Source organism: Phasianus colchicus, chromosome 14, assembly GCF_987193195.1.
Source record: "Phasianus colchicus chromosome 14, bPhaCol1.hap1.1, whole genome shotgun sequence".
Lineage (NCBI taxonomy): Eukaryota > Metazoa > Chordata > Aves > Galliformes > Phasianidae > Phasianus > Phasianus colchicus.
The window spans coordinates 6229034-6256544 of record NC_143449.1 but is presented as its reverse complement, the minus strand read 5'-3'; the positions used below and the strand labels follow the sequence as shown (position 1 = coordinate 6256544).

Sequence of the window (27511 nt, the reverse complement as noted above, 5' to 3'; positions counted from 1 at the left end):
AAGATTAGGCTTTTTTTTTTTTTTTTTTTGTCTTTCTGTGATTTATATTTACAACTTCTCTGAAACAGATTTAATGCATTTTGTTAATCTTAATTTTCAGTCTGATTTTTGGCCTTCATGGCCAAATTCCTGTGCTAGTACTTAGGCACACAAATATTTTGTACAAAGCATAAAATTAGACTGGATTTTTTTTTTCCTGATTCACAAGCAACTTTCATAAGAAATCAGGCGTACTCTGCCTATGTTAATACTTTCATCTTTTGTCTACAGGGTGATGTAGGACTGCCTGGCCCTCCGGGTCCTCCTCCATCCACTGGAATATTAGAATTCATGGGATTCCCAAAGGGGAAGCAAGGAGAAAAGGTAAATATAACTTACAGCCCTCCCATCCCCTTGATACAAAGACTGAATAAACTTATTAGACAGTGAGGGCCTTAATCTTTCCAAATCATACTCATTTTCTGCACTAGTTTAATCTGCCAGAGAGCTATTGAATAAAAATATTGTTAGCTCAAGAGCAGTGTGGAGCACTGTAGAATCCATACCTGATAAATCTTAAAGCTATTTAAAGATTTCCTTCATTAATCCTAGAATGAATGAACTTTATTTTATTTTCCTTGGACCTGTGAAATATGGTCGTGTAAAAATAAATGATAAAAAAACAATTCCTTTTGAAAAAGTAAATAAAAAGCTTCACTCTGACGCACATTACTGTGAAATAATCAGATTTCTCTCATTTATTCTGTTATTCAGGCATTTACTGAGATACATATTTAGCTCATCAGCATGAATATAAAAGCCCTATGGAAGTCGAGTCAAAGATTCTCTGCACACATGAAGTATAGACATATTGAATTAGTCTAGGACATATACAGAATGGTTTGGGAGCTGATGTGAGCTTGCCTAAGACACTGCATAAGTCATGGGAGTCACTGTCTTACTTGGAGTGGAGTTGCATTAGTCTGAAACTCAAACAAGGGCTATTAATGTGGCTCACTCTTGAAGTTGTAAGCAGGATTACAATGACTTTATTTTATCTCAGCATGTGTTATTTGCTGCTTTCCATGAATTACTGTGTATGTTCAAAGATGACGATCTGAGATGTTCTGGTTTGCCTTCCAGCAGTGGAGGAATGTAGAACAATGGTTCCAAAGTAGTGGTCTTTGAAGCCATGGGAAGTGGTCACAGACAATCCATTGCATGCATCAACACTGTCTGGCAAATGATGACACAAGTCAAGCATACTTACTGCCAAATAAGGCCTTGCCTTAGGAGTCAGGAGTATGATGGGTGGATTGGGGTAAGTCATGCTTTCATGGACACAGTGCTTTATTCTGTTTACCTTTTTCCTTTTTCAGGGTGAGCCAGGCTCTCAAGGATTGCCTGGAGACAAAGGATTGCCTGGGCTGCCGGTAAGGGAGAGTTTTTTTTGGTATGTGCCCAGTATGAGTTAGGTGGCTCAGAAGCCTCTGAATAGCTCATAGGATCTCTACAGGAGTTTGTAGGCACTTGAATATCTGAAAATCTAATACAAAAGTCCACATAATTTTGTGAAAACTGTAATCTGATCATTTTTGTCTTGGAAATATAAAGAAGACAGCATTGTCCTGCTATAGATGCTACAAAGCAGCCATCATTTCCATCTATGGTTTGCAAAGGAAATCTGCAAGTAAACATAACTTTTGCTTAGCCACTTGATGGTAGTGTTTCTTGATCTCCCACAGAGAGCTATGTACATTTTAAAAATCCTCTTTGTTTAAATGTATTTAGATGTACTTTTTGTTACTTTCAAGTTATAAAGCACATATACTTCTCTTTATATCTGACTGTCTCAATGTATATATCTAGTTTTAAAATGGGCCATTTAACATTAGTGCTTATAAGCATCTTCCCTCTATGAATTAACAACAACAATTTATCTTTGGATTCCAGAGAGGTCTTTCCTAGCTTATAACTTATAAACACAAGTTCTTTAGATAAGTTTTGGTAATAAATATTTTGTGGAACTTCTGGCCAATGAGGTAAATTGTTTGCTGGTTTCTTCAGTGTACAGATGTTCTCAATAGAATGGCGTGCGAGAACCTGTTCATGAAGCACAGTTTGTTATTAGCCTTTCTGGATGTTTTCCATTATGTGCATGTTTATCTTTAAGCATCACAAGAGGCTCACAGAAGCTGGTGGGATTGAGCATATGTGTGAACTTAACCACAAGTGTAAGATATTTCAAGACTGAAGCCTGAAAATTGCCAACCTACTGTAACTCACTGAAATTAAATCCTGGTGTTCCATCTCTGGATTTGATACTTCTTGCTGACTGGGAAAACCACCAAACAGTTCCAACTGTTGAGCATGAAAATGCTGTTTTTGTGTCATTCTTAGGCTTTAGAAATAAAAAACATTTTAAAAAAAAGCCTTGCCTTGAGCTGCTACTGTTGAGAAATTAGATTTGAAATTACTTCTAAATGTAGAATACGATACAGAATGACAAAACTTCACTGTTTATAGCAGGGGGTTACTTGCATTTCCTGCTGAGAAATGTGCTGTAGTCTAAACGGATGAAAGTCACAGGGAACAAAGAAGATAATGCACTGCACATAATGCAGAAATAATGCTTGATTTCTTTCTGGGGCAAAAGAAGCCCAGCAGAAACAGTTCGTTTCCTTTGTGTCTCTGTTGCAGTTTATGTTAATAGATGATTTGGTGCTCGTTCTGACAGGATTGTTCTTTAAAGTTCCATACAGATCTAATGTTAATATTTTCCCTCAGGGCTTTGGCGGTGTTGGAGAAAAAGGAGAAAAAGGTGTGCCTGGTTTGCCGGGTGGCAGGGTAGGTAACCTTACAAAGTCCTTACATGCCTGTTTTTAAACTAGTTTCATAAAGTGGACTTATCACTAACAGAAGCATTCTCAAAGCATATAGGATTCCCAGATATAGAATTGTGACTCATATTAGCCAGCACCATACAATGACATAACCAACAGTTCTTTTCTCAGTAAAGTCTTGGACAAAGGGTGAAATATGAAAATAGATGAGGCAATCCAAGAAAATCATACATGAGTATTGGAGGATTTGATGCTACCAGGCCTAGGTTTTTTCCATGCTTTTTGAAAACTTCACAGAGGCTTTGCAGGGACTTTAGGGAGTTTTTACCCCTTATCAGAGTAAGCCATGAAAGAGCACATATTTGGGAATGAAAAAGTCCAGCTGGTAATACAGATTGTTCAAACTGGACAGTGAAGGTGGAAGTTAGCAGCATGCTCCATCACATGCCATAGATTCTTCTAATCACCATGAACTTGCAGAAATGTGATGCTCATACACAACAGGAAGACCAAAGCATTCTGTTCTGCATCTGAAGAACAAAACTGTCACAATAGAAAATATTTGTCTCTGTTAAGTTTCACAGCTTTGTAATGACAAACTACTTACCTATCTTGTAAGCTGAGAAACTCATGGCTTATTTGATTTGAATTACTAATTAGCAAGATAATGACTAAAGAAGATAAGACATCTTTTTATAAGTTATCCCGTTGAATTCTTTTGACGATGATTGTTAATATTTGGAAGAGAAGGAAAACCATTAGTAGCTTCTCCTTTTGAAATTTTACCTTTTTGCTCTTTGGTACTGAGATCTCAGAGCCTGATGAAGTAAGAGCAGACTGAGATGGAGCTTTTGAAAATTACATAATGTGTTTTCCTCTTTTAGGGTCTTTTGGGGCTGGATGGATCCAATGGCATTCCAGGGAGAAAGGTGAAATGCTCTTTTTATTTTTTACTGCAGAAACCAGCTTAGGTGTTATGAGTGCTGAGAAATCAGTGCAATCAGGTTACTGTTTATTCCTTCTCAGATGCTTGACAGTATGTGTAAGACAACAAATTAGCTTTGTGTTACAGGTCTAAGCACTGAAGGTGTCTCAGCTAGCAAATTATGCCACTATGTTATTGTGTCACTTCATAAAAATGTTCCTGTTTGTGACTTTGCAGGGTCATCCAGGTGTTCCAGGCTATCCAGGACTGGATGGAGTTGAAGGCACAAAGGTAACTTCTCAGATGGAAATACTAAAGCACTGCCATTGTAAATATATTTGCATGAATAAATATCATTGCTTCAGTCAAACTTATGGGAGTGAGTGGATGCTTAAGATAGCTGCCAGGGCTGCCAGATGTCTGGAAATGGAGTGGAAAATGACTGTATAGCTGTGAGTGAACTTAAAATCTGCCACCAACATTGATATATGGTTGGCAAACATGAGAAATGCAAGCAGTGAAGGGCTTGTTTGGTGGAGAGCATGTAGTATAGGTTTATACACAGGGCAGTGCTACTGCATGAATCATCAAAGTGATGTACTGCCCTGGCACAATGGATTGTGTTTGTAATATGTATGATGGTGATTTGGACAACAATCAGATTTTGCACATCCTGCTCTAAAGAGGATTTGATACTGTGTAAGAGTGAGAGGAATTAATGATACCACAGTTTGTCACAAGTTGTTAGGTCATTTTCTGGAGAAATCCATTTTCCCCTTTTTTTCTACAGGGTGAAGTAGGTGACATTGGTCCCCCAGGCCCTCCTATCATTGTTGACAAGGAAGGTGTAGTAATTTCAGGTACACGTTTTTATTTCTTTTTTGTTTGGAAGCTAGTTTAAAGCACTTTTTTTCTGATCCAACTTGTTTTATTTCTGTATTTTAACACTTCTCCATGCTGTGATTTGAGTCTAGCCTATCACTTGTTATTCCTCCTTTCATTTCTGTATTGATAACATACAGATACATTCTGTGCCATATATTTATACCAGAATTTGTAATAAATCTTTCATTCCTGACTTGCAGAATGATACATTTCAAGGCACAATTAAATACTTAGCACCTGGGAAGCTGACTGTATATGAGCATGGGGAAATGTAGCCTACCTGTGTGTCTTATTTCTGTGTACCAAAGAAACGGATAGCCTGAATGTCATTCTGCTCTTATTTGTCATTCAATGTGATAGGAATACCATTGAGAAAAGAAACTTAATTAATGCCACAGTTGAAAGAGCTCTGGGTGACAACAGTCTTGGTATCTGTAAAATTAAGGAGACAAGTTGCCTCATTTCTCTTTCAAATGCAGTCAAGTTTGAAACAACTTCTTACTGGGCTCAGGCGGAAGTTTTCCCATCATGGTTAGCTTGGCCTAACAGACTTACTAGTAATGGCTTTGCTGTCAGTGAGATCAGTGACTACTGAGGTAGTAAGCTGTACAGAATTTTTCAGCAGAAATTCTCAAGTTTTTCTTCCTTATCTTTCTGTATTTATCTAATAGGTGCCCCAGGTGACCCTGGAAACCCAGGAACACCTGGTCCTCCAGGAGATGAAGGGATCAGTGGCCTACCAGGCTTTCCAGGAGCTCCAGGGTTTCCAGGCTTGGAGAGAGGTAAAGCATCTGCTAAGTGACCTTAGCAGGCTATTTTCTGTGTGTTTGTTGTGAGAAGGCTCTGGGTGGCAGGTTGGAGGTGTTGAAGGTATTGCAGCTAGCCTCTCCCTCTTCCTGCTGGCCTGACTTGCAGTCTGCTGTGAGGTGCAGAAGGCAAGGAAAAGGCACAGGAAAACCAAGCATGTTTATTTGGGTGGGAGCAGGATTAGTCCTACAGTGATTACAATCTTTTTCAAGGCTCCAGCTCTCAATATTTGATACACAGAAGTTGGTTTGTTTGATTTCTATTTCAAATTGAATTAAATGTTCCATTTCAATTTCAAATTGACAGAACCTTTCCTACAAATGGAACATTTTATATGTTTTTGAAAATGAGCTTTTTTGATTGAGTGTTCATTTTTCACAGAATTACAAAAACACAGGGGTTGGAAGGGACCTCTGGATCTCATCTAGTGCAACCCCTGTGCTAAAGCAGGTTCCCTGCAGTTCTTCTGTTTTGCAGCAGAGAGCTACCATGTTGGCTAAGTAAAACCACTGTAGCTGGAACCCATTTGTCCCATCAGAAATCTCACTCGAGTTTCTGTTTAACATCATTTGTGAAATCCTGGCCTGCAGTGTTCCAGACACTGGTACTAAGGCAATTATCTCAACTCAAACTCAATCTGAAAATTAATGAATCGTGGTGTTCTATAGTTAATTGTCTCACCTATTAGTGAGATTTCAATACAGCCCTGTAAAGTTTTTTGAATGACCAAAGGAATGTGTACATGGGTGCCAGCTGGTGACTGCGATTAGTAAGTTTTCCTTTGTATGCAATTAGAAAATGTTCTTTACTAACATGGTTACAGTTCAGGACACAATAATAATTTTCAGATATTAAAAATATCAGAATATGTTTGCTGCTGGATAGCTGCTAATCATGTCAATGTTGTGTAGATGGAATGGGACCTGCAGGCTCTCCAGGTATTCCCGGTGTGAAGGGTGAAATGGGAGAACCAGGAAGAGCAACAGTTGGATCACCAGGCGCTCCAGGAAGAGATGGTTTACCTGGTCTGCCAGGAGCACCAGGATTGCCTGGATCATCACGTATGTACATTTTTAACATCAATTTTTATATTGAATTCATAGTGAAACAAAGCAAGTAATGATTTCTGTATTTATTTATTTGCAAGTGGAAATTATTCATCTATAAATCTTAAAGGCTTGGTTAGTATCACATTGTAATTGTAATTCACAACCTTTGATATATTTATCTGCACCCCTCTGAAATAAGAAAATGCAAATAATAGCATTAGCAAAAACTAATTATTTTTGAAGTGGGTAACCTGATAGACTGAAGCACACAGTTCTAACGGCACAATTTATGTTTGTTCTGTTCTAGTAGGATGAAATTCTAGTAGGAGCCAATTCAGATATTGACTTCTGAGGAACATGCTTCAGTTAGGGAAAAGAAAGGAGGGTTATATCATGTAGCATGCAGGTTGATGGGAGGAAAGCTAAAGTTCCCCGTGGTGTACTGAATTAGATAAAGAAGATCCTATGACTTTTTGAGCACTTGGGGTAAATGACTGATCTTGCAAGTAGGTATTTCAGGTACCAGAAGTCAGATAGGATACCTGAAGATACAGTTTACAGACATAAGGAAATATGATTACAATTTTATGTATTTCCTGATTGGTTTAATGATGCATTGTTTTGTTTGGTAAAGTGGTAAACCTTGTGTTTCTGCCATAAACTGAGTTCAAACAGTATGTTTTATTTGTTTTGTTCTAGAGAGCAAAACTTTCAAAAACGGGGCATGCTCCAGTGATGGAGCATGCTCTGATTAAATAATTTTCCATGGAGAATTAAATGCTGCCTTATCAATAATTATTTGTCAGTTAAATCCTGCTAATTTTTCTGCGGAGTCTGTAAAGCTCTTGGAGCTGTTTTTAGCTGATGGTTGCAGGTTGTTTCCATGGAACATCAGACGTGTGCTGATCAGCACTCCATCTTACTGTTGGCACTGAGGGAAGGGCTTTCAGACACTGTAGTGTTAGATTATGTTAGGTCACGTCCCTCGGCTGTTTCTGTCAGCTCATGTTTCATTGTATTCATCAGTGTATAAAGAGATACTGAGAGTAGTCCTGCAGTTGTAAAGTGAGTAATGGCTTTCCCTTAACCTTTTGCCACTTGGTCCGTTTCCTGAACTGCATGGACTAATTTGTTTGCCCTCTGTACCACGTTTGCAGTTTGCTTGGTTGTTTGGCCTGTTAAGACTTTGAAAAAGTGCAGTAATAGAGCAGTAGAGTAGTAAAGATCTGTTACATCCACCTTGCAAGATCTTCTGCTCTTCCATATGGGGAATTGACAACAAACATATGGCAGCCCCTTGATCCTCTGTTCATCTCCTTGTGTAACCACAAGCCATTGCTTGATCTGACACCATTTCTGCCAGTTGCGTATCTCATGTTATAAATAATTAACAAGCTTTAAATCAAGCCTTCTCAGGGCTTTTTGCTTGCTTTCCACACACAGGCCCTTCATTTCTCCCAGATGCAATTCTGGATGGAAGGACTGGTGCCCCAGGGGAGCCTGGACAAAGAGGGCTTCCAGGAGCTTTGGGTCCAAAGGGTTACAAAGGTAATTGACTCTTGTTTTGGAAGAGCCTTTCAACAATCAATTGACCTCACTTGAATGTGGTTAGTATCCTAAGGGTGAAAGTTTCTTTATGACAATTCAGAGAAGCTTCTAGTTGGATTAAAAGAGCAGTAGCTTTTACAATTCAGAGAGAGTGGCGCCCAGCACTGCTGTTGAAATCCTGTTTTCTTCTTCCTCTGCTCAACTAAGCAGATAAACATTTCATACTCAGTTAGCTGATCAGGTTGTGCTTCAAAGCCATAACATGTACTGAGATTTAGAAATAATGTCCTTTGTGCTGCTTTTTTTAATACAGGCTGGAAATGACAGAGGAACAATTTTATTCTCCTCTGTGCTAGAAAAAAAAAAGATGAGAACTTGGGTTTTAATGTGTAACAGAACTAGCAGCAAAAAAAAAAAGAACAAAACAATGGTATAACGCAGACATCAATGTGCATTGTGGTTGTTTGGATGTGTGCCCAGTTACAACTCCAGAAAAGATGAAGTTATCCAGCTGAGGGTCATTGTAACCTTCTATGAGTGGGAGTATGGATTTGCTTTCTCTGACATGCTAACATCTACTGAAATCCACAGGACTTCTGACCTAAACTCTCCTAAAACCATCTCCTTTAGAGAGGCTAAACCTTTGGGAAGAGGTATTAAAGTAAGCATGTTATAATACATAATGCCTAGGATCATGCTGTGTGTGGTAATTTGGTGGTGGGTGTTGTAGAGAAATTAACCCAGACTCAGTTTCCCATGCTCGATACTCATTGAGCGAAGTAGGCAAAACAGCATATCATTTCAGAATGGTTTTGTCCTAATTGACTCAAATCCCACTTATGGAGATCTTGAAGCTGCAAAAGGGTCTTTATCCGAACATAACTGAGTGGTGACTGTATTTTACAGGAGATGCAGGTGATTGTGCTTGTGATGGAGGAGTTACAAGAGCAGGTCTAAAAGGCATCTCAGGTCCACAGGGTCCACCAGGAAGTCGTGGTGTGCCTGGGATTAAAGGTGTTAGTGGAGACCCAGGCACTGTGGGTGCACCAGGACTGCGAGGCCCTCTGGTAAGGGAGGAAGAGTTTTTATGTTCATCCTTAATTAAAGGAGAAAAAATGTCCATGTGCAATCACTGGTGTTGATTGCATTGAGACCAGGACACAGTTTTTGTGTAGTTTTTTGCACTTGTTTTGACAAAAATAAATAAATAAACCTAGAAATTGATATGTGAAAAGAATCTGAAAGTATCCTAAATTATTGTATGTAAAAATGGAGGAAGAAATGGTTCTTAAATTCTGAGAACTGCCATTTAGCAACCAAGAGTAAAAGCAGTAACCGTTATTCATCCCAGGGCCTCTTGGCCACAGGCAGGCATTAGACCCAGGGTTCTTCCTAACAGCTGTGAAAGCAGATATGTATCTGTATGGAGAGAAAACCTGAAATCAGACGATGAGGTCTTTCCACATCATTGCTCATAGCTATTAAGGCTGTGTGTCTTAGATGCAGTCTTTTCAGTTGCTCTACACTAAAACTTTAGAATTTCTTTATCAATGTCAGTGAATGCTGCACACCAAGTAATAGGAAAGAAGACTTGATAATTTGAACCTGCTATAGTGTTCCCAGATGCCATCCAGGACTGCTGTCACTATAGTGACATGCACCAGCATTCGGCTTGCCACTGTAAAATTGTACTGATTTAACTGAATCACTTGAAAATAATCAAAACTCCACCTCCTTTTTTTTTTTTTTTATAAGTATAACATATACAATAGGAAACCGTTTGGAAATTATTTCTATCTCCAGTTGTTGTGTCCTGATCTTGTATGATACTTTCAGAAAGCAAAGGCTCTTCTCTGCATATTCATGTGCCTGCTTGTTTTTTTTTGTTTTTTGTTTTTGTTTTTTGTTGTTGTTGTTGTTTGTTTGTTTGTTTTTGCTTTTTTTTTTTTTTTTCCATCTGTTGGTCTCTAGGCTTCAGCTGGCCAGCAAGGTCTTCCAGGCCTTAAGGGAGAAAAAGGTGATTCATCCTATGCAACAGGCAAAGGTGCTCCTGGGGATCGTGGTGCCACTGCACCCATAGGACCATCAGGCTTTCCAGGAACTCCTGGCAGGGATGGACTTCCAGGTTTGCCAGGCCCACCAGGTCCACCAGTAAGTTCAAATTCTTTTAGCAGCAGTGCTTCAGAATCCTAATGAGGAGCAGAGAGATTAAAAGAGCCTGGTTTACTAGTCCTGATCATCTGTATAATAAGTCTCCAAACACATAAAAAATCTCATAGTCCCTGGGCACAGATTTGTCATGGTGAAGATCAGCAATTGGCAGTCATTGTGCCTCTGGCTACACTGTTCAAATGATGAAGTTCTTGCAGTGGGGAAGGCCCTAATGCTTTTTTGCACTGAACGAATGAGCCCAATCTTGGAACTGAAAAACCACAGCAGAATATTTTAAATAAATATATGTATATATGTACATCTTTCAGACTACATAGTACTTAGTGTGTTGGCAAATAAAATATGAAATATTATTTGTAATAGTAACTGGGTCTTTATGCATTTTGAAATAGTGGTGATGATTTACAATGCTTTCCATGTACCTTCCCAGGCACATTTGAAACTTGCACAGGACTGACAAAACTTCCAAGCATTTGTTAAAATGGCAATGATATACCTTCTTTCCACATCTCTTTGATTTTCTGTTGTAATTGTCTTTGTTGTGTACAGGGTGATGGTGGGCTAGGTTTCCCAGGTGAAAAAGGTCTGCCAGGATTACCTGGCTCCAAGGGCCGTCCTGGAGAGATTGGTTCTCCTGGCGTGGGGTATCCTGGTCCTGCTGGACTTCGTGGGCCACCAGGTGACCCAGGGGTGGATGGTTTTCCAGGACAAGCGGGTCTGCCAGGCCCTCCAGGTGCGTGTTTCTCCATCTGCTCTTACTTTGAAAAGGTGCAAAGCTGCTGTAAGTCAAGTGACAAAACAACTACTGCTGTTCCCGTAACCAAGCCATAAGGTGGCATTAGATTAAAGATTGCTCTTTACTTTAACTAAAGCTGGTGTGTGGGCTTACCAGACCTGACATAGCAGTCACTGCTTTCTGAAGTTGTTATTCTCAGGAGGACACAGATAATAAGCAGCAAATATCTGAGTTGAATATTCAAATACTGATGGTGTTGAATGGAACCTACTCACCAGAGAGCCATTTTACACCAAAGGTGTTGGGGAAGACAGTTAAAATGAAGTTTTTAGAAAGCACGACCTACTTGGTTGTCCAGGTAAAAGTAATAATTCACTGATATTTGGAACTTCTGAATCAATTTTCAGAACTATTACTATTACTCAAATAAAAAGAGGTTCAGATTTTTTTTTTAATTTGAGTTTATAAATAACAGTCAACAAAGCAGGTAAGCAAGTGTTCCCATATGCATGTATTCAAGCAAAGTAATGAAAAAAACCACCCTTCTTCCCCAAAGCTCCTTTTGTGATCATCTTTTGTATGTAGTTTATCTGATTAAAAGGCTTTTAAGATCCTTTCAATTTTGATTTTTAGAACATATATCTGAGATAGTATTAATCTGAGCCAGTTAATACCATTTAGGAGCTAATTCTGTAGTTTTAGTACAGACTTCTCTTGAAATAACTGGAAGCATTTTTGGAGTGCAAAAGCTTGAGTTAGTTTTTGTGATAATCACTGCTGTGACCATGTTAACATGACTTGAGATTGTCAGTGACAAAGAGGAATGCTGGAAGTGTTTGAGATTTTCAAGTAAATCTGATGTGCTAGCAAACTGGTAATGCCACCTAAGTTGAATGAAAAGGGATTGGTGGTACAGAGTCTTTTTATAAGAAATGGAAGTCATGCAGAGAGCTTTGCAATTGCTGAGTCATGTTTGCTGAAAGTGTGCTTATGAGCCATATGGCTATTTCTTAGTCTGACAGATAGCAGAAGCAGCAGTTGGAGAGCAAGACAAAAATAAATCCTTGCTGTTCCACCTACCGCATATGAATCTCTCTGGCATAAACTCTAGGTTCCCAGCTTTTTAACCACCTATCAGTACTTTCTAGACGTGCATTCTGTCTTGCATGTGCACGTTTATTTTAGAATTTCACACTGTAGCATACAGTTTATATACCACTTAGAAACATACTCAGGTTTTAAAAGTTAGGAACGCCTTTCTGCTCCCACTGGTTTTGAAAGCTCTCACCCCTGCTAATAAGCTCTCTGAGTCACAGACTGCCTTTTCAATACCTACTTTGCTGAGTGGAAGCCATAGATATCATGCTACTGTTACTCCACAGCAGTAGTTGCAACCACTTACTGGTCACACAGTAAGTAGTAGGGACGAGATAAGACTCCATGCTCCAAATGCATTCTTTTTAGCATCATGTATTTCAAATACCGGCAGTTGTTTGATGTACTTAAGTTCACTCCCAATCACTTACATGTCCTGTGAAAAACGTCTGGATACAAAATCTTTCTCTTCTGACCATCTCTCTGAAAGGGACTGTGTGCAACCTTATTGTTTCTTTGTTTCAGGTATCACCTTGCCCTGCATAGTTCCTGGAGCATATGGTGCTCCTGGGACTCCCGGCCTTCCAGGGTTGCCAGGTATGGAGACGAGCTGATTGTAATGACTACCAAGAAGCACCTATTCCTCAGAGAAGATAATACCTGCTAATTAATGTCCTATGAGTGATAGGTATTCCTGAGAGTTAACTGACAGAATAGTAGTCTTTTTCTTCAAAGGGTCTGGGCTTAAATTCCATAGAGGATCATAATGATTGCACCATTTTTTCCCTTTCAAGTAGCCTCTGAACACAACCTCTTTTCTTCTGCGTTTATATAGCTGTTGAAAAAGCCATGGATTTGAGATGCTTTGTGGCTTAAGTTGTGTTTTCAGTGAGTGTTTCAGCACTAGTTTTGCAGAAGAGATCTGATCCCATTTCCCGGTGCTGTGTTTTTGCCTTCCATTATTCATTCATTAGAATTATTTTAATCCTTAGGTCCCAAAGGCAGCAAAGGCTTTCCTGGCATTCCGGGGCAGCCTGGATTACATGGGTCTAAAGGACAGCCAGGCTCTCCAGGAATAATTGGCTTGCAAGGGGAACCTGGTAAGAGCTTTTATCGTATAATTAATATGTACAGTGTTTTATCAAAAGAGTTGTCTTCTAGGCTACGTTTCCACATGTTAAATTCACAGTGCTCTGTTGTGAACTCCACAGTGCTTCTTTCAAATGCCATCTCTGCTTTTAATATTATACAGCTGGTGTAAGGACATAAGGACAGTCGACACAGCTTGTTTCTGCAGAGTCCACCATCATAGGCTTTCTAACAGTTCAAGTTGATTTTAAAATCTGTTTTAAAACATGTGATATTCTGGTAAAGACACACTGTACACCATATTTGGACTTGTTTTAGATGTTTCTGATGTTTGTAATAAATGAAAAGTGAGTTGTGGGCTGTTAGGCCACCATATGTCCATCATATTTCTCTGTGAATATGGCTGTCAAAATCTCTTTTCACTGCATTAATGAGGGGACATGATCTTTATGAGGTCAGAGATTGCATGACATAGCCTGTCATGCAGTGCAGCACTCGCACCGCAGTGCTACTTTATTTCTACTTGGTAAGTGACAAAGAGAACTTTGCAGTCCTCCTTTTACCAGGACTGCTAGTGTCTTCTGCCCCTCAGTGCCCAAAGCTGGAGGACAGAGTTAGAAAGGAGTGATTGGTATATTATCTTTGCTGCTCTTGTGGAAGGTAGTGGTAGTAGAGAAACCATTGTTTCTAGCTTGGTACCAAAACATTTTGCAGCTTTACAAACAGCCTTTGCTTGCATGGATATTTTTAAAATTTTTTAGAGATGTTACTGGAAGCAGACAGCATGTACTTCTGATGAGTGACATTTACTATCTTTGTCCCTGAGGTTTCCCTGGACCTCGAGGAGAGCAAGGATCACAAGGACTTCCAGGATTGGATGGGACAGATGGTTTGCCTGGGAAGATGGGTGCTTCGGGCTTAGCTGGAACTAAAGGAGCTCCTGGAGATGTATTTGGTGCTGAGAGTGGAGCTCAGGGAGAGCGTGGCCGACCTGGGCTCTCGGGGGATAAAGGGCTTGCAGGTGATGTTGGGTTTCCAGGACCAAAAGGTAAGCACTGATGCTGCTTGTACCTGGGAATATCAAACTGTTTCTTTCAAAAATCTCTCATTTTTCCCATCTCTTTAAAGTACTCAGTGATCCTTTAAGCTGCCTGCAGATGGATGTGTGGTGGTTTTTTGATAATAATCTAATGCAACTCAAAGACTTTTATTAAGACTCTTATTTTCATTGAAAAAATGAATCTTGTTTTATTTACTTTGTAACCTCCCACCTCTCTGTTCCCAGGGCTGGATGGGAGTCCAGGCCTCCTAGGTATTAAAGGCGAGCTGGGTAATCCAGGATATTCGGGTGTCCCTGGATTGCGGGGACCTCCTGGTCCTGGAGGTCCTTTTGGCATTAAGGGAAAACCAGGACCACTGGGATCAGCTGGCCTTGCAGGAGCACCAGGTACGTAACTTCTTCAAATGAAGACAAGTAGCTGAGCTGAACACTGCAGCATTGAGAAAGTGTGAGGGAGATTGCCAGTTGCTGATAGAGAGCTCCTACCACTATATAGGAGTAACAGTGCAGAATTTGAGCTTTTTACCTCTAACTGCTGGAATCCTCCTGCACTGAAATGGTGCTCCAAGGTTGTAAGAAGTACAGCAAAAAGACAGGAGAAAGCATTTTGATATCTTTTAATATCTATGCATTTACAGGCTGGCTATATACATTGACTAATCTTCATTTCCCATTTTTATGACAATTGATTTTTTAATATATGAGGTTGCTTGAAATGTGATTTCCATAGTTTGGAAATTTGTTAGCTTTCTGAGGAGAAGCACTTACATGTTACACCAGCTGGGTCAGAAAATAAATCAATTTCCCTTTACTTTACAGGAAAAAAAATACTTGAATACAACAATATCTCTCAAGCTGTAGTGACTAGAGTGTATTCAAGACTTGAGAACCAAGCAGAGAGGCATCTGGGAATTAGTAGATAATGGTCTGTGATGTAATTCTGTCCTAACTTGCAGAATGACAGTGCTGAAACACAATGACAACAAATGAATGAAAGCACTAGCCTAATTTGAGACAAAAATTATAGTTTTTGAGCTTTTTATTAGAATGCTAACATGACTTTCACTTCCCTATTATTTTATGGTTTTGGACTGTATGCCACCTATGACTGTTTCCTTCAACTGTTTTTAAATACTTTCCATTGCTAGGATGATAAACTCCAAATGACAAAGATATTTCAGCTGTATTCTCTGAATCATTAATTTCTTTGTATCCTTATTCTTTCTGTTTACATATTGTATCTGTTTTTTCCTTCACCATGTTTCTATTCCATTTATCAACTTCCCATTTCTGATGTCACACTGTTTGGTAATGGGTTCTTCACATAGGCTGTCAAGGTGAGAAAATGCAGTGTAGCATAAAAGCTCATGGACTAACAACCTAGCTTTTAATGCTACAAGAATTGCATTGACTATAGGTGATACCCCTTATATTTGCTAATCAAACCAGAAGGCAAAGAACTGTTGTAGTGAGAATGCTCAGATAATAGCAAAGCCTGAAGCTTAAAAGGAAATCCTTAACATCCACAAAATTTAAGCCTGAATTTTCTTTGTCTTTTTAAATAAAGCAGCCATTTCATCTACTTTAAAACATACTGGATCGTAACTTAAAAGTTTTGAATTCAGTGAAGCTCATATATTGGCTGCTGCTGCTGCAAATGTCATTTTTCAGAAGCCACTTGATTTTTTTTTCTTTCTTTCCTCCCTTTGGATCTAAGCATTCTCTTTTCAATGGTTTGAGCCTTTATTTAAAGTTGTAAACCATTACAAAGCTTCAGCTAGAAACAATCTGAAGCATTTAGAGGCAAAACTGAGTATATGGTGTTGGTTTTATCACAACACTGTCAGAAGCTTGTTCCCTTAGTGAGCAATTTGCTTTTGAGAAGTAACACTTTAACTACCAAGGTGGAAAAGAAACTTGTGAAAGCAAGTCTCTCAAATTGACCTCTGCTTCGCTCTAAGGATGGGGTAGGTAGACGTAGCTGACATTAAAGATGCTCCCCATCCTGGTTTGGCTGTCTTGATGATAAAGGTAAGACTGGTGCTCTATGCTGTAGCGTCTGGTAAAGGAGACAAAAATGGACACATCATAAGGGGTTTCACTCTTGCCAGTGGTGTAGTGATGTAGGCAGTAACCCTCTTCATAGGTATTTTATTATTAGATCACTAATGCTTTTGCAGTTCTAAACTTTATGCCTTCTAAGTAGGCTGCATGTGCCTTGAGATCCATTTGTTATATAGAAAACAATGCTGTGCTTAAAGAGTTTGGAAAGCTGTCCACAAAACTTCCCCAGTGTTTGTATGTCATAATCTGTTGAGTTATTGAGTTCTTTCTTGTATTGATTCAGGACTTCCTGGAGTCAAAGGATTAACTGGGGATGTAGGTCCTCAAGGCCCTGCTGGTATGAAAGGCTTCCCAGGTCTTGATGGTGCTCCAGGACCTCCCGGGGAAAGAGGATTCTTAGGACCACCTGGACCTTTTGGTCAAGATGGACGTCCAGGTTTCTTTGGACCAAAAGGTATGTATTCCATCTGAGGTTACTGCCCAGAAAAAAAAGACCTTGTTGATTTTAGGTCATACTCTACAGAACAGACATTTCTCAACTAGTGGTAGGATATGTTTGTTTTTCTGTGGAGCTGTGAATTATGAATGATGAATTTAATAATCAAATTATAGTCATGAGGAGGTCCATGTGAGGACTTGGGCCCCTATGGAGCATGTATCATGTACATCAAGACAGAAAGACAAGAAATTTGGAAAAATGAGGAACAGTGAGTGAAGTTGTAAAGTGAGGGAAAAGCCATAGGAGGAGAGAATGAAGCACAAACCAAAAGGAAAGTAAAAATGTATGGCCACAAAGTTTAAATACAGGAGTTGGTTATTTGGGGAATTCAGTGTTATTTTAGAGGGAGAGCAAAAAATCTGTGTAACTGCGTGTTGCTCACTTGTGAATTGATTGGATTTTACCCTCTGGTCAAAGCAGGACCAAGCTCTCAAAGCCAAATAAAATGCTAGTTGAAAGTATCATGACAGAAGTGGCTCTGCTCTGCTTGCACCATCAGGTTTTACTGCCCAGATTTGGGTGACTGGCTAAACCCAACATGCCTCCACCAGTCAGCTAGGTGTGTATGTAGTATATCAGAAGAGATTAATTTTCTCTATTTAACAACTTTTCTATACAGGTGAAAAGGGGTCTGCTGGCCTGCTTGGTTTCCCAGGCATGCCAGGCCTGCCTGGTGTCCCTGGGGTCAATGGGTTTAAAGGAGCTCCTGGCACAGTGGGAGAAAAAGGAAACCCTGGAGTTCTGGGACTTCAAGGTCAAAAAGGTGAGAAATAGTTGAAAGGCATTTGCTGTCTGTGCAGCTGAAGAACTTCAGAGGCCTTTCTGAAATGTCTTCACATTATAACAATAATAAATCAGTTATAAACTTAAAACAATTATAAAAAATAATGTTTTCTTCTATATGCTGTGTTCTGTTCTCTGATGTGAAATACTTTGGTCTGGTTACCAAGGGCATCAGTAGGTGCACCTACTGATGAACTGACATCAGAAGATATGGATGTTCTGTCTCTATCTGTCAGTTTCTGGTGTTATACCCTTTTTCTGTTAAACGGTCTTACTGCAAAATAATCCAGCTTCATATTTCTTCAGGTGACAGAGGCGATGTTGGTCCACCTGGTCTTCCTGTTCTTGGGGCTCAAGAGCAGGCACTGCAATTGAAAGGAGACAAAGGAGATCCTGGATTAGCTGGACTTGGAGGATTCCCAGGACCCAGAGGTATGTCACAACATTGTAGGTATTTGTCATTTCAGTTGTTTGGGAGCTGCATTTACTCCCAAGCATGTGAAGCATGGCCTTTCGTTCGACAAAATCTGCAGTGTTAGTATTTTCTGTTCTGCCATTCACATTTGAGCAAGATTTGCAGATCTAAATTTTGAGAAAACAATTTTCGTTCAAAGTTCTGTTCTGTAGGTAATATCCCATCCCTTCCTTCTCTCTAAGGAAAGCTTTGGGTAATGGGTCAGTTGGTCAAATGAATGGTCAAATGAAATGAATGTATTATGAATTGGAATTGTACCCTTTTATATAAACTCAGGTGATAAAGGAATCCCAGGAAGCCGTGGACAGCCTGGTCTTCCTGGACCTGCTGGGTCAGCAAGCAGAGAGAGAGGTTTTCATGGTGACCAAGGCCTCCCTGGTCCATCTGGACAGCTTGGGCTGCCAGGACAGAAGGGTGCACGTGGTATAATAGGATTTCCAGGAATGCCAGGAGAGAGGGTAAATATCTTTTTAAATATCTTCATCCTTTCAAAGAGTGTTGGGAAAATACTGTGTTCTAATCAGTACTTCTGCTGTAAAGAGGTTGAACAGAAGCTGACAGAATTTTTCTTTACAAAACTTTTTTTTTGTTTGTTCTATGCTGTTAAATGACACTTTGGATAATGTCTCTTTATACATCTTTGCTGTCTGTTATCCCACATGACCCCAACTTGGAACTGCAAGAATAAAAAACAAAAGCTAGCTTTGGGCTTTTATTTCAGGGTTCAGATGGTATCACAGGAATACTTGGATTCCCAGGACCTATTGGCCTCCCTGGTCCAAAGGGTAAGAAATGTTTCATGTGTATTTGGTCTTTCAGTCTATGCAGTCCTAAGATTAATAGCTAATACAAATGAGCTCCGGAAGTGTCCATTGCTCTCCAATGACTGGCTCGGAAGTAGATGTTCCCCTGGTAGGTCATTCATTCAGTCTCAAGTCAATTGCCTAAATATTTTAATATCCTTTGAAATCTTGATCACAGCACTTTATGAAACATGGTGGACAGTACAAGAGGCCCTCCTCTCTCTAGTCAACTTGAGTTAAAGATATAAAGGACAGGATGCTGTGAAATTACTGATAAATGTTTGTCTTATCCTGCCCTGAGTGCGTTTGCATGCATTACTGTTTATAAACATTTTCAAACTCCTCATGTACAGTATTTACTATTGTCTTTGTTTACTTTGTAAATTTGCAGTAACCTGCAATATTTGCAGGTTTGTTTTCGTAAACAAGACTATTGAGCAAGCTGAGAGCTGCTCCCAGTCAGGTACAGAATGGCCTTCTCAGCTTGTCTTTCTTTTCCAGGTGACCAGGGAGAGTCTGCTGGTGTTCCTGGCACTGCTGGAGTTAAAGGAGAGAGAGGGGACCCAGGATTCCCAGGTAAAGTAGCCCTTGATTGCACTTCAAGACTGCAGAATTCCAGGAATTAAGTTGCATAACTTTGCTCTGTCCAAGGTTGTTTATAATCTTTAAATTTAGATACTTTTGTCTTGTCCTGTAGAAGAGATTTGAGAAGTCTAGTATTCAGGTGGACCACAAATCCAGATGATAACATAAATCCAGATGAACATGTCCTAAACCCACCCAATTTGCATGCTGCATCCCATTTCACTCTCTGAAGAACTTGGGAATTTGCACTGGTGTTTGGTATCCAGAGAGACTGCTCCAGGGCCAGCAGACCTAAGTGCTGCAGCTGCAATTTAACACGTTTCTCTTCAGACCTACCTCCACTTACTTTACCTCGTGTTCTGGCATAGTGTATGCTTTTATCATTTCAGGAGAGAGAGGGAGAGAAGGACTTAAGGGTGAACCAGGCTACCCAGGAAGCACTGGAGCGAACGGGCTTAAAGGTGGCCCAGGAGATCTTGGCCAAGAAGGACCAGCAGGTACTGGACCAGGCACCTAAGTTCTGCAGTTCATTGTGTAACTGTGAGACAGCCTCACCATACTGTTCCTGAGTCCTGGTCAGCCCATCTCAGCTGAGGTTTACGTAATAAGGTTGACAAGAAGATGGGAATTTTCTCTGACATTAGTGTAAGGTATCACCTTGTCCTGTTGAAACTGATCCTTTGGGTCGACTGTGTTGTGAATCTTGCACAACTGAAACCCAAAAGAATTGCTCTAACAAACAGGGAAGACCTTGATGAGAGACAGGAATAGCAGCTTCTTTGCGGCTGCTTATGGATAAGATGGCCCTAAAATCTTCCACTGCAACATTTTATGGCTGTAAGTGTCTCTGAATAGTTAAGTAGCAGGTATACTCTCAAATTGTTATTGGAATAACAGGTGGAAGACCAGTGGAAGTTGCTGTTGGAATATTTTACTTGAAAATAAATTTAATTAGTTATTCACTATGTGAACTTTTCCAGTCTATAGCTTAGTGGGTGATGAAAAATGTCATTTCTGAGGGTTGTTTTTTTTTTAAAGCTATCAAATAAACAGTTTGATGGTGCTATTAGTAGTGAAGAAGATTTTGATCTGTTTTTTATTATTATTTACATGGTAATTTACTCATGTTATAAGTTAAGTTGCAAGATCAGAAGCTGCAGAATGATGGAGCTGTGAGCTGAACTGTCTTGGATATGTAGTACAGAAACATTTTGGTGCTTGTTTCTAGGAATCCCTGGAAATGCTGGACTAAGAGGGATCTCTGGGCCACCAGGGCCTCCAGGGCAGCCAGGATCTGTTGGATTCCCAGGAGCTCGTGGAACAGCAGGACCGAAAGGTATGTCTGGAGCCTGCTTATGGGGGGAGAAATTGGGTCAGAAAACCAGGGTTTCGGCCAAGTCCATCACAGCAGGCAGGCAGCACATTATGTGTGGGCCAGCTGTGTGTGGGAAATCAGCTCATCTCTTGGCAATGCTAGTGCAGGCACCAGTGCTAGAAGTGAGCTGAGGAGTTTTTTGAAAGAGAGAGGTTCTTTCTTGATTTGGATCACTAATGGGATTCCACCAAGGGTAAAACCAGTGAGAGCAATGAGAAGTTTTCTATGGAGGGGAGCTGAACGAAGGGAAGCTTTATGTACTGTGTTGCTCCATGTCCTGTTTCTCACACGTTTTGTAGTTTCTGTGAAGCATCTTATGCATTTCCATCTAACTGGATTGTTTGCTTATATGCTCACTTAGTAAGTGTTCCAATGTCTCTTTAGGGTTCCATGGATTTCCAGGTTTAAATGGTCTGAATGGCTTGCCGGGCACAAAGGGGTCTCCTGGAACACCAGGTAAAGGAAATGTATGGCCAAAGTGTCCTAGCTGGGAAAATGCATTAAGTGGTATTATGAAAGCAGTGTGCCCCACAAAATTGCCGTTTCACCCAGTTGTGGATTAAATTACAGTATCAAAGGAAGGAAAATATCAGAATACTGAATGTGCATGAGCAAATTCTTCTTTAATGCCGGTAAGAATAGGATGCAGTCTGTGGAGTGAAGGAGATTTTTCTTTGGATTGAGTTCCTGAGGGACTGTGTTGCTGCTGGAACGTCAGTGGAATTCAATCGTAAAGCTCTTCCACCTCCAGTGAATGATTTTAGCAGGGCAACGTCAAGTGCTCTCTTTGAGTTGGACTAAGTGATGCCATGTTTCATTACTGCTCTCCATTATGTGGAACTTAAAAAAAAAAACTCAGTAAAATTGCAGTCATAGAATGATTTAGGGATTTAGACTGGGAGGGACCTTTAAGATCTTCTAGTTCCAGTTCCTCTGCAGGGACACCTCCCTCTAGACCAGGTTGGAAGCTGATTTCTTCCATCAAATCTGAATTCTGTTTTTGGGCTCTTGCTGTACTTTTTCATATTGTTAACTGTATGAAATAGAATGTGGTTTGGTTTTGCAAAGTATTTTGCAAAATCTGAAGGAGGAAAATCTTTCCAAAGGGACTTGTTTGGTTACAATGGTCTTGTAAAGTAGCATTTCAAAGCTAGACTTTGAAATTTTGTATGTGAAAATAGACAGCTTTGTTGTGTAAAATTAGAATGATAGCTGTGTTCTATTTGTGTAATGATTTAACTGCTAGTAGATTATTTGAATAGGTTTTCTTCTTTAACCATCTTTAATTAGGTTTGAGTGAAGTTGGACTGAAAGGCCCTGCGGGTCTCCCTGGTCTGAAGGGTGAGGAAGGCTCTCCAGGCTTGGGTAGAGGAGCTGTAGGATTCCCAGGGCCAAAAGGCTCATCAGGAGACATGGGTAAGTGCTGATGTTTGTAAGCCTGGTGGAATGTGTTGCAACTCAGGCTGATGGGTTTGCACAGCTAGAGGAATTACCAGAGAGAACTCCTAAAGTCACAGAAGTAGACAGTAGTCTCACAGATAAATATTAAATCTGTGATGTGGGTTATATGGTTGAGAAACTGCTGTGTCACTCTCACACTGTCTGAACAGCAGAAAATAGCAATTTCTTTCCCTTTGTTCTCCTCAATATATACTTCTCAGCCACGACTCATTCTTGATTTCAGCCAGGCATTTGACACTGTCTCCCACGACATCCTTATAACGAAGCTGAGGAAGTGCGGGATAGATGAGTGGACAGTGAGGTGGGTTGAGAACTGGCTGACTGGCAGAGCGCAGAGGGTTGTCATTGGCGGTGCAGAGTCTGGTTGGAGACCTGTAACCAGCGGTGTTCCCCAGGGGTCGGTGCTGGGACCGGTCCTGTTCAACATCTTCATCAATGACTTTGATGAGGGGGTAGTGGCCACCCTCAGCAAGTTTGCTGATGATACGAAGTTGGGAGGATTGGCTGACACGCCTGAAGGCTGTGCTGCCATTCAGCGAGACCTGGACAGGCTGGAGAGCTGGGCAGTAAGGAACCAGATGAGGTTCAACAAAAGCAAGTGTAGAGTCTTGCACCTAGGGAGGAATAATTCCATGCACCGGTACAGGTTGGGGGATGACCTGCTGGAGAGGAGCTCTGTGGAGAGGGACCTGGGTGTCCTGGTGGACGACAGGTTGGCCATGAGCCAGCAGTGTGCCCTTGTGGCCAAAAAGGCCAATGGCATTCTGGGGTGCATTAAAAGGAGCGTGGCCAGCAGGTCGAGGGAGGTGATCCTCCCCCTCTACTCTGCCCTGGTAAGGCCTCATCTGGAGTACTGTGTCCAGTTCTGGGCTCCCCAGTACAAAAAAGACAGGGATCTCTTGGAAAGAGTCCAGTGGAGAGCCACAAAGATGGTGAAGGGCCTGGAGCATCCCTCCTATGAGGAAAGGCTAAGTGATCTGGGTCTGTTTAGCCTTGAGAAGAGAAGACTGCGAGGGGACCTGATCCAGGTCTATAAATATCTAAGGTGTGGGGGGCAAAGTGGCGAGGCCAGACTCTTTTCAGCAGTGTGCGGAGACAGGACAAGGGGAAATGGCCAGAAGCTGGAGCATAGGAAGTTCCGCACCAATGTGTGCAAGAACTTCTTTACGGTGAGGGTGACGGAGCACTGGAACAGGCTGCCCAGGGAGGTGGTGGAGTCTCCTTCTCTGGAGATATTCAAGACCCGCCTGGACGCCTACCTGTGTGACCTGGTGTAGGGATCCTGCTTTGGCAGGGGGGTTGGACTCGATGATCTCTGGAGGTCCCTTCCAACCCCTACGATTCTGTGATTCTGTGATTCTGTTCACGTCAGCACATATGACTGAGAGCTTGGGATATACTTTCTCACTTGATATTTCTTATTCTAGGTCCTCCAGGTCCTGTGGGACTGCCTGGCTTGCCAGGAACTCCTGGAGTTTCTCTTCCTTCTGATATACGTGGGAGACCTGGGGATGCTGGCTATCCGGGACTTGATGGGAGCTCAGGTATGGAGACAGACCTGATAAGGGGAGTAGAGTAGCTAAGAGGATTTCTGTTAGTTTTCATGGGGTTTTTTTAATGCACTTTCTTGAAGAACTCTTGAGGATAATGACTTACAGGAGCATCGCTTTAATAATCTGATTTTTAGATCAAGGCTGGGGAATAAGGAACTCTGTTTTCAGTTCCTGGTATTTAATCCTGGTTTGATATAGCCTATTAATAAAGCTCTGTGATCAATACTCATTTCACCCATTGTGATTTTGAAGGCAGACTCAGGCAGTGAGGTAACTATTGAGATCCAGTGTATTATTTGGACGTCAGCCCTGTTTTGGACTATGGTTTCTAGCTGTAATTACAGGATCCTCATGAAATTTAGAAGTTATCTGTGGGAACTGAGAGGCAGCAAAACATTATTGCTATTCAGAGATACATAGAGAGCACTTGTCCTAAGGGCAATAGCAAGTTTACGTTGAAGTTTGAAAGATCTGTCATGATAGCCATTAGTGCCTATTCATTGCCTAACAGCCTTATCGAAGAGGCTGAGACTGAATCTTTTCCTGGCCAGACATTTGAAGCCACTGCTGTTGTTCTCCAAGGGTCACCAGGCTAACTACCAGCTGGGGTGAGGGCTATAGGTGCTCAGGCCCAGGATTTGAAATAAGGTGACTGTGGTCAAAAGGATTTAAAGGTTTCTCATACCTGTGTTTACATAAGTAACTGAGGCCTGGTTCTTTTCCTTTGGGAGGAGGACAATCTTGGAAATACAAACAGCCAAACAATGACGGTCCACTAGAATGACTCACTGGGGATAGCAATAGCATTTACTTGGCCTCAAGAGGAGATTGTGCCAATTATCACTTTGTCTCTAGGTCTTCCAGGTCCTCCGGGACAACGAGGGCCCCCTGGACCAGCTTTTGACCAAGGTGACACAGGCAATCCAGGTTTCCCTGGTGGTCCTGGCTTGCAAGGTGGTAAGGGTGATGTGGGACCTGCTGGTCCCATTGGACTCCCTGGTGTATCTGGATTCAAAGGTAATCTTGCCATGAAAAGTGTCTGGGAGTCGTTTGGCAGCTGTCCCCATGACAGTATGAATGGATATTGTGTAGTGTCTGTGTCTGCTTTGTGTGTGAGTTGTCTGTCTTTCCTTTCTGTCCATGCAGGTTTTACCTACGACTGGTAAAGTGAGGCCAGCTCCAGGTGCCAGTCAGTGTGCCCCATGTGACTTTTTAATTTTCTTACTATTTTTTTTTCTGGGTACTTGATGTCCACATGGAAGAAAATTGCCAATCAAGTATAATTATGTAGCAGTGGAAATTCTTGTCTCAAGGCTCTGCAGCCATTCTGGACATTAATGTGGGCACAGAATTCCTGAAGGGTCGCGGTCCCCTCTGTCTCAGAGCTGAAATAATGTTCTCATTCCTGCCATCAGTGTGTTTCTCAGTGCCCCAGCTGGGGAATCAGAACCTCGTGCTCAGCCTCTGAGGTCTCATCTGTGTACCTTTGCAGGTGTCAGAGGCGAGCCTGGTCTTATGGGGATGCCAGGTAAAGATGGGCCTCCAGGGGATCCTGGTTACCCTGGGCTGAAAGGTGAAATGGGACGCCGAGGTGAGTGCCAGAGAATTGGAAAAGCTTTACTTTGTTGCAAATGGTTTGGGGTAGAGAAAGTTCCAGAGTTCTCCTAATTGGCTTATCTGGGGGGTTTCTTGGTTTCTTAGAGAACTGAAATAAATTAGAAAGAGCTTAATGTGTCATGTTTTAGAAAGATGCCCAGTGCTGATGTATTAAGGCAGCTTTAATTAAACATGCTTCTCTTTTGTGTCGGTATTATCGTCAAAGCCGTGCACCTTTTGTGATGTACTTACACTGTCTCTTACACTGTGTGCAGGTCTCCCTGGCCAACCAGGGGCTCCAGGTATAACCCCACAGGCTGAAGAAATCACGGCCCCTGCGGGCTTACCGGGTCTGCCAGGGATTCATGGTGTTCCTGGCTTTGATGGAGATCCTGGATTCCAGGGCCCGGTTGGAAAGCCAGGTAAAAACACACTCAGATCACTGACATTCTGGCCTTCTGGAAGAGGATTACTACTTTCATTGCGTTATGAAAGTTTTTCTAGCAGTGGAAATAATTCAAGCCAAAAGCATACAAATGCCATGTTTTACTATTGTTAGAACATGCTTGATAAATTCTTGTCATGCACTTTGATAGTGCTTTCGAGTGAACACTGCAGAATGAGGAGCAGCAGCTGTGGTATAGCTGGTTTGATGCCAGCAGGTGGAATGATCCTGAAACTGATTCACTACTGAGAATTATTTGGAGTGTCAGTGGAATACTGCTACTGGAGAAGTGATGTGGACTTCAGCCTGGGCTGCTACCACTAGTTTGTGTCTAGAGCTGTTTAAGAGTGAGCTCTCAGTATGGCCACAAATAATAGATTTCTGCTTGTGAATATGGTTGTAGGACTGAAGGTATTGGAATGAGGAGGTAATGATAGTAGTAACCGTATTTGATTTCAGGTGCAAAGGGCTTGCCAGGCAGATCTGGTTTGAAAGGCCGTGACGGTTTACCTGGATCACCCGGCATAGCTGGTGACCCGGGACCTTTGGGTGCCCCAGGACCTCAGGGATTTGAAGGTAATGGTATAATTTGCAGAGCACAGATCATTAGACTTTTCTGTGTCCACAAATTCTAAAGAAACCAAATTAGTTACCTTAGGAAGACTGGGGGATATACACGATCTTCTGCTTTGTATCTGCAATGAAGTAAATTTTATCTTCAGTAAGGAAGATTGTGTCACATGTCATTGTTGCCTGTCACTGCTGATGTTTCCCTAGGTACAATTCTGAACATCTTTTGGTTTCAGTATTCTGTGGATGTAGGAGCCATCTTGGAGGTTTGAAGGAGTAAAACGGTACTCACAGTGAGCACAGTTGAGAGGGTTGGGTGATATAGGCATGATGAGAGAGAGAAGGGTGGGATTCTGGCACAGATTTGTACAGCTGTTGGCCTTTCTGTGTCAAAGAAATATCAACATTAAAGTGAAAATGAATTTATTATGTTTTAGCTGGTGCTTTGAGATCTTCAGAATATGAGAATGTGGGTACTGTGAGACAGATGCTAACACTCTGGCATTAGAGTTGTTGGGGAAAGACAGAAAATGAAACGAGGTAGGAAATGAGTGGGTGCTACTGTGAAGCAACTGCTTTTGGAACTGGTATGCCTTGTTGGTCACACAGCCCTCCGAACTTGGCCTCTTTGTCATACAACACAATGCCAAAATCAGCTGTAGAGCCAAGTGATACCCAGCCTGCCAATGGGTGAGTTCTCCTCTGCCTTCTAGGTGCTGCTGGAAAGCCGGGCGCGCTTGGCTTGCCGGGAATGCCTGGTCGGAGCGTGGGAGTCGGGTACACCTTAGTGAAGCACAGCCAGTCAGACCAAATCCCACCCTGTCCCATTGGCATGAACAAGCTCTGGGATGGCTACAGCTTGTTGTACGTGGAGGGACAGGAAAAATCACACAACCAGGATCTTGGTGAGTTGATGTGCTTCTCTCAGGCATATACAATGTAGGCCAAAACCCTATTTCTAATGTGTAGTTTTCCCTGGTACTGCTGACAGCTGCTGCAGGGAAAGTCTCCTTGGCCAGAATCTGCTGTGGAAGCAGTGTTAATTGTGCCATGCTATGCTACTTTTGGGTAGTGTGTATGAGCTGGAACATTTGGCAGATGCTTGGTATGACTG

General features: G+C 41.4%; 1 protein-coding gene across 3 annotated transcripts in view; it reads left to right on the top strand.

Moving 5' to 3' along the window:
• COL4A6 (collagen type IV alpha 6 chain) overlaps positions 1-27511 on the top strand; it is a 121450-nt gene that overhangs the window by 90599 nt on the left and 3340 nt on the right. For all 3 annotated transcript variants that reach the window (XM_031594469.2, XM_090150069.1, XM_090150070.1), the window contains 32 exons: positions 271-363; positions 1359-1412; positions 2767-2826; positions 3707-3751; positions 3985-4038; positions 4538-4607; positions 5304-5414; positions 6351-6500; positions 7932-8036; positions 8943-9103; positions 10008-10187; positions 10758-10941; positions 12565-12636; positions 13032-13139; positions 13955-14176; positions 14414-14575; positions 16536-16706; positions 17371-17514; positions 17841-17966; positions 18286-18467; positions 18731-18794; positions 19314-19388; positions 19787-19894; positions 20626-20733; positions 21157-21228; positions 22063-22188; positions 23661-23777; positions 24642-24803; positions 25279-25377; positions 25658-25804; positions 26287-26403; positions 27111-27302. In XM_031594469.2, the coding sequence (XP_031450329.2) occupies positions 271-363; positions 1359-1412; positions 2767-2826; positions 3707-3751; positions 3985-4038; positions 4538-4607; positions 5304-5414; positions 6351-6500; positions 7932-8036; positions 8943-9103; positions 10008-10187; positions 10758-10941; positions 12565-12636; positions 13032-13139; positions 13955-14176; positions 14414-14575; positions 16536-16706; positions 17371-17514; positions 17841-17966; positions 18286-18467; positions 18731-18794; positions 19314-19388; positions 19787-19894; positions 20626-20733; positions 21157-21228; positions 22063-22188; positions 23661-23777; positions 24642-24803; positions 25279-25377; positions 25658-25804; positions 26287-26403; positions 27111-27302 (3841 nt within the window). The remainder of the gene's footprint in view (positions 1-270; positions 364-1358; positions 1413-2766; positions 2827-3706; positions 3752-3984; positions 4039-4537; positions 4608-5303; positions 5415-6350; positions 6501-7931; positions 8037-8942; positions 9104-10007; positions 10188-10757; positions 10942-12564; positions 12637-13031; positions 13140-13954; positions 14177-14413; positions 14576-16535; positions 16707-17370; positions 17515-17840; positions 17967-18285; positions 18468-18730; positions 18795-19313; positions 19389-19786; positions 19895-20625; positions 20734-21156; positions 21229-22062; positions 22189-23660; positions 23778-24641; positions 24804-25278; positions 25378-25657; positions 25805-26286; positions 26404-27110; positions 27303-27511) is intronic.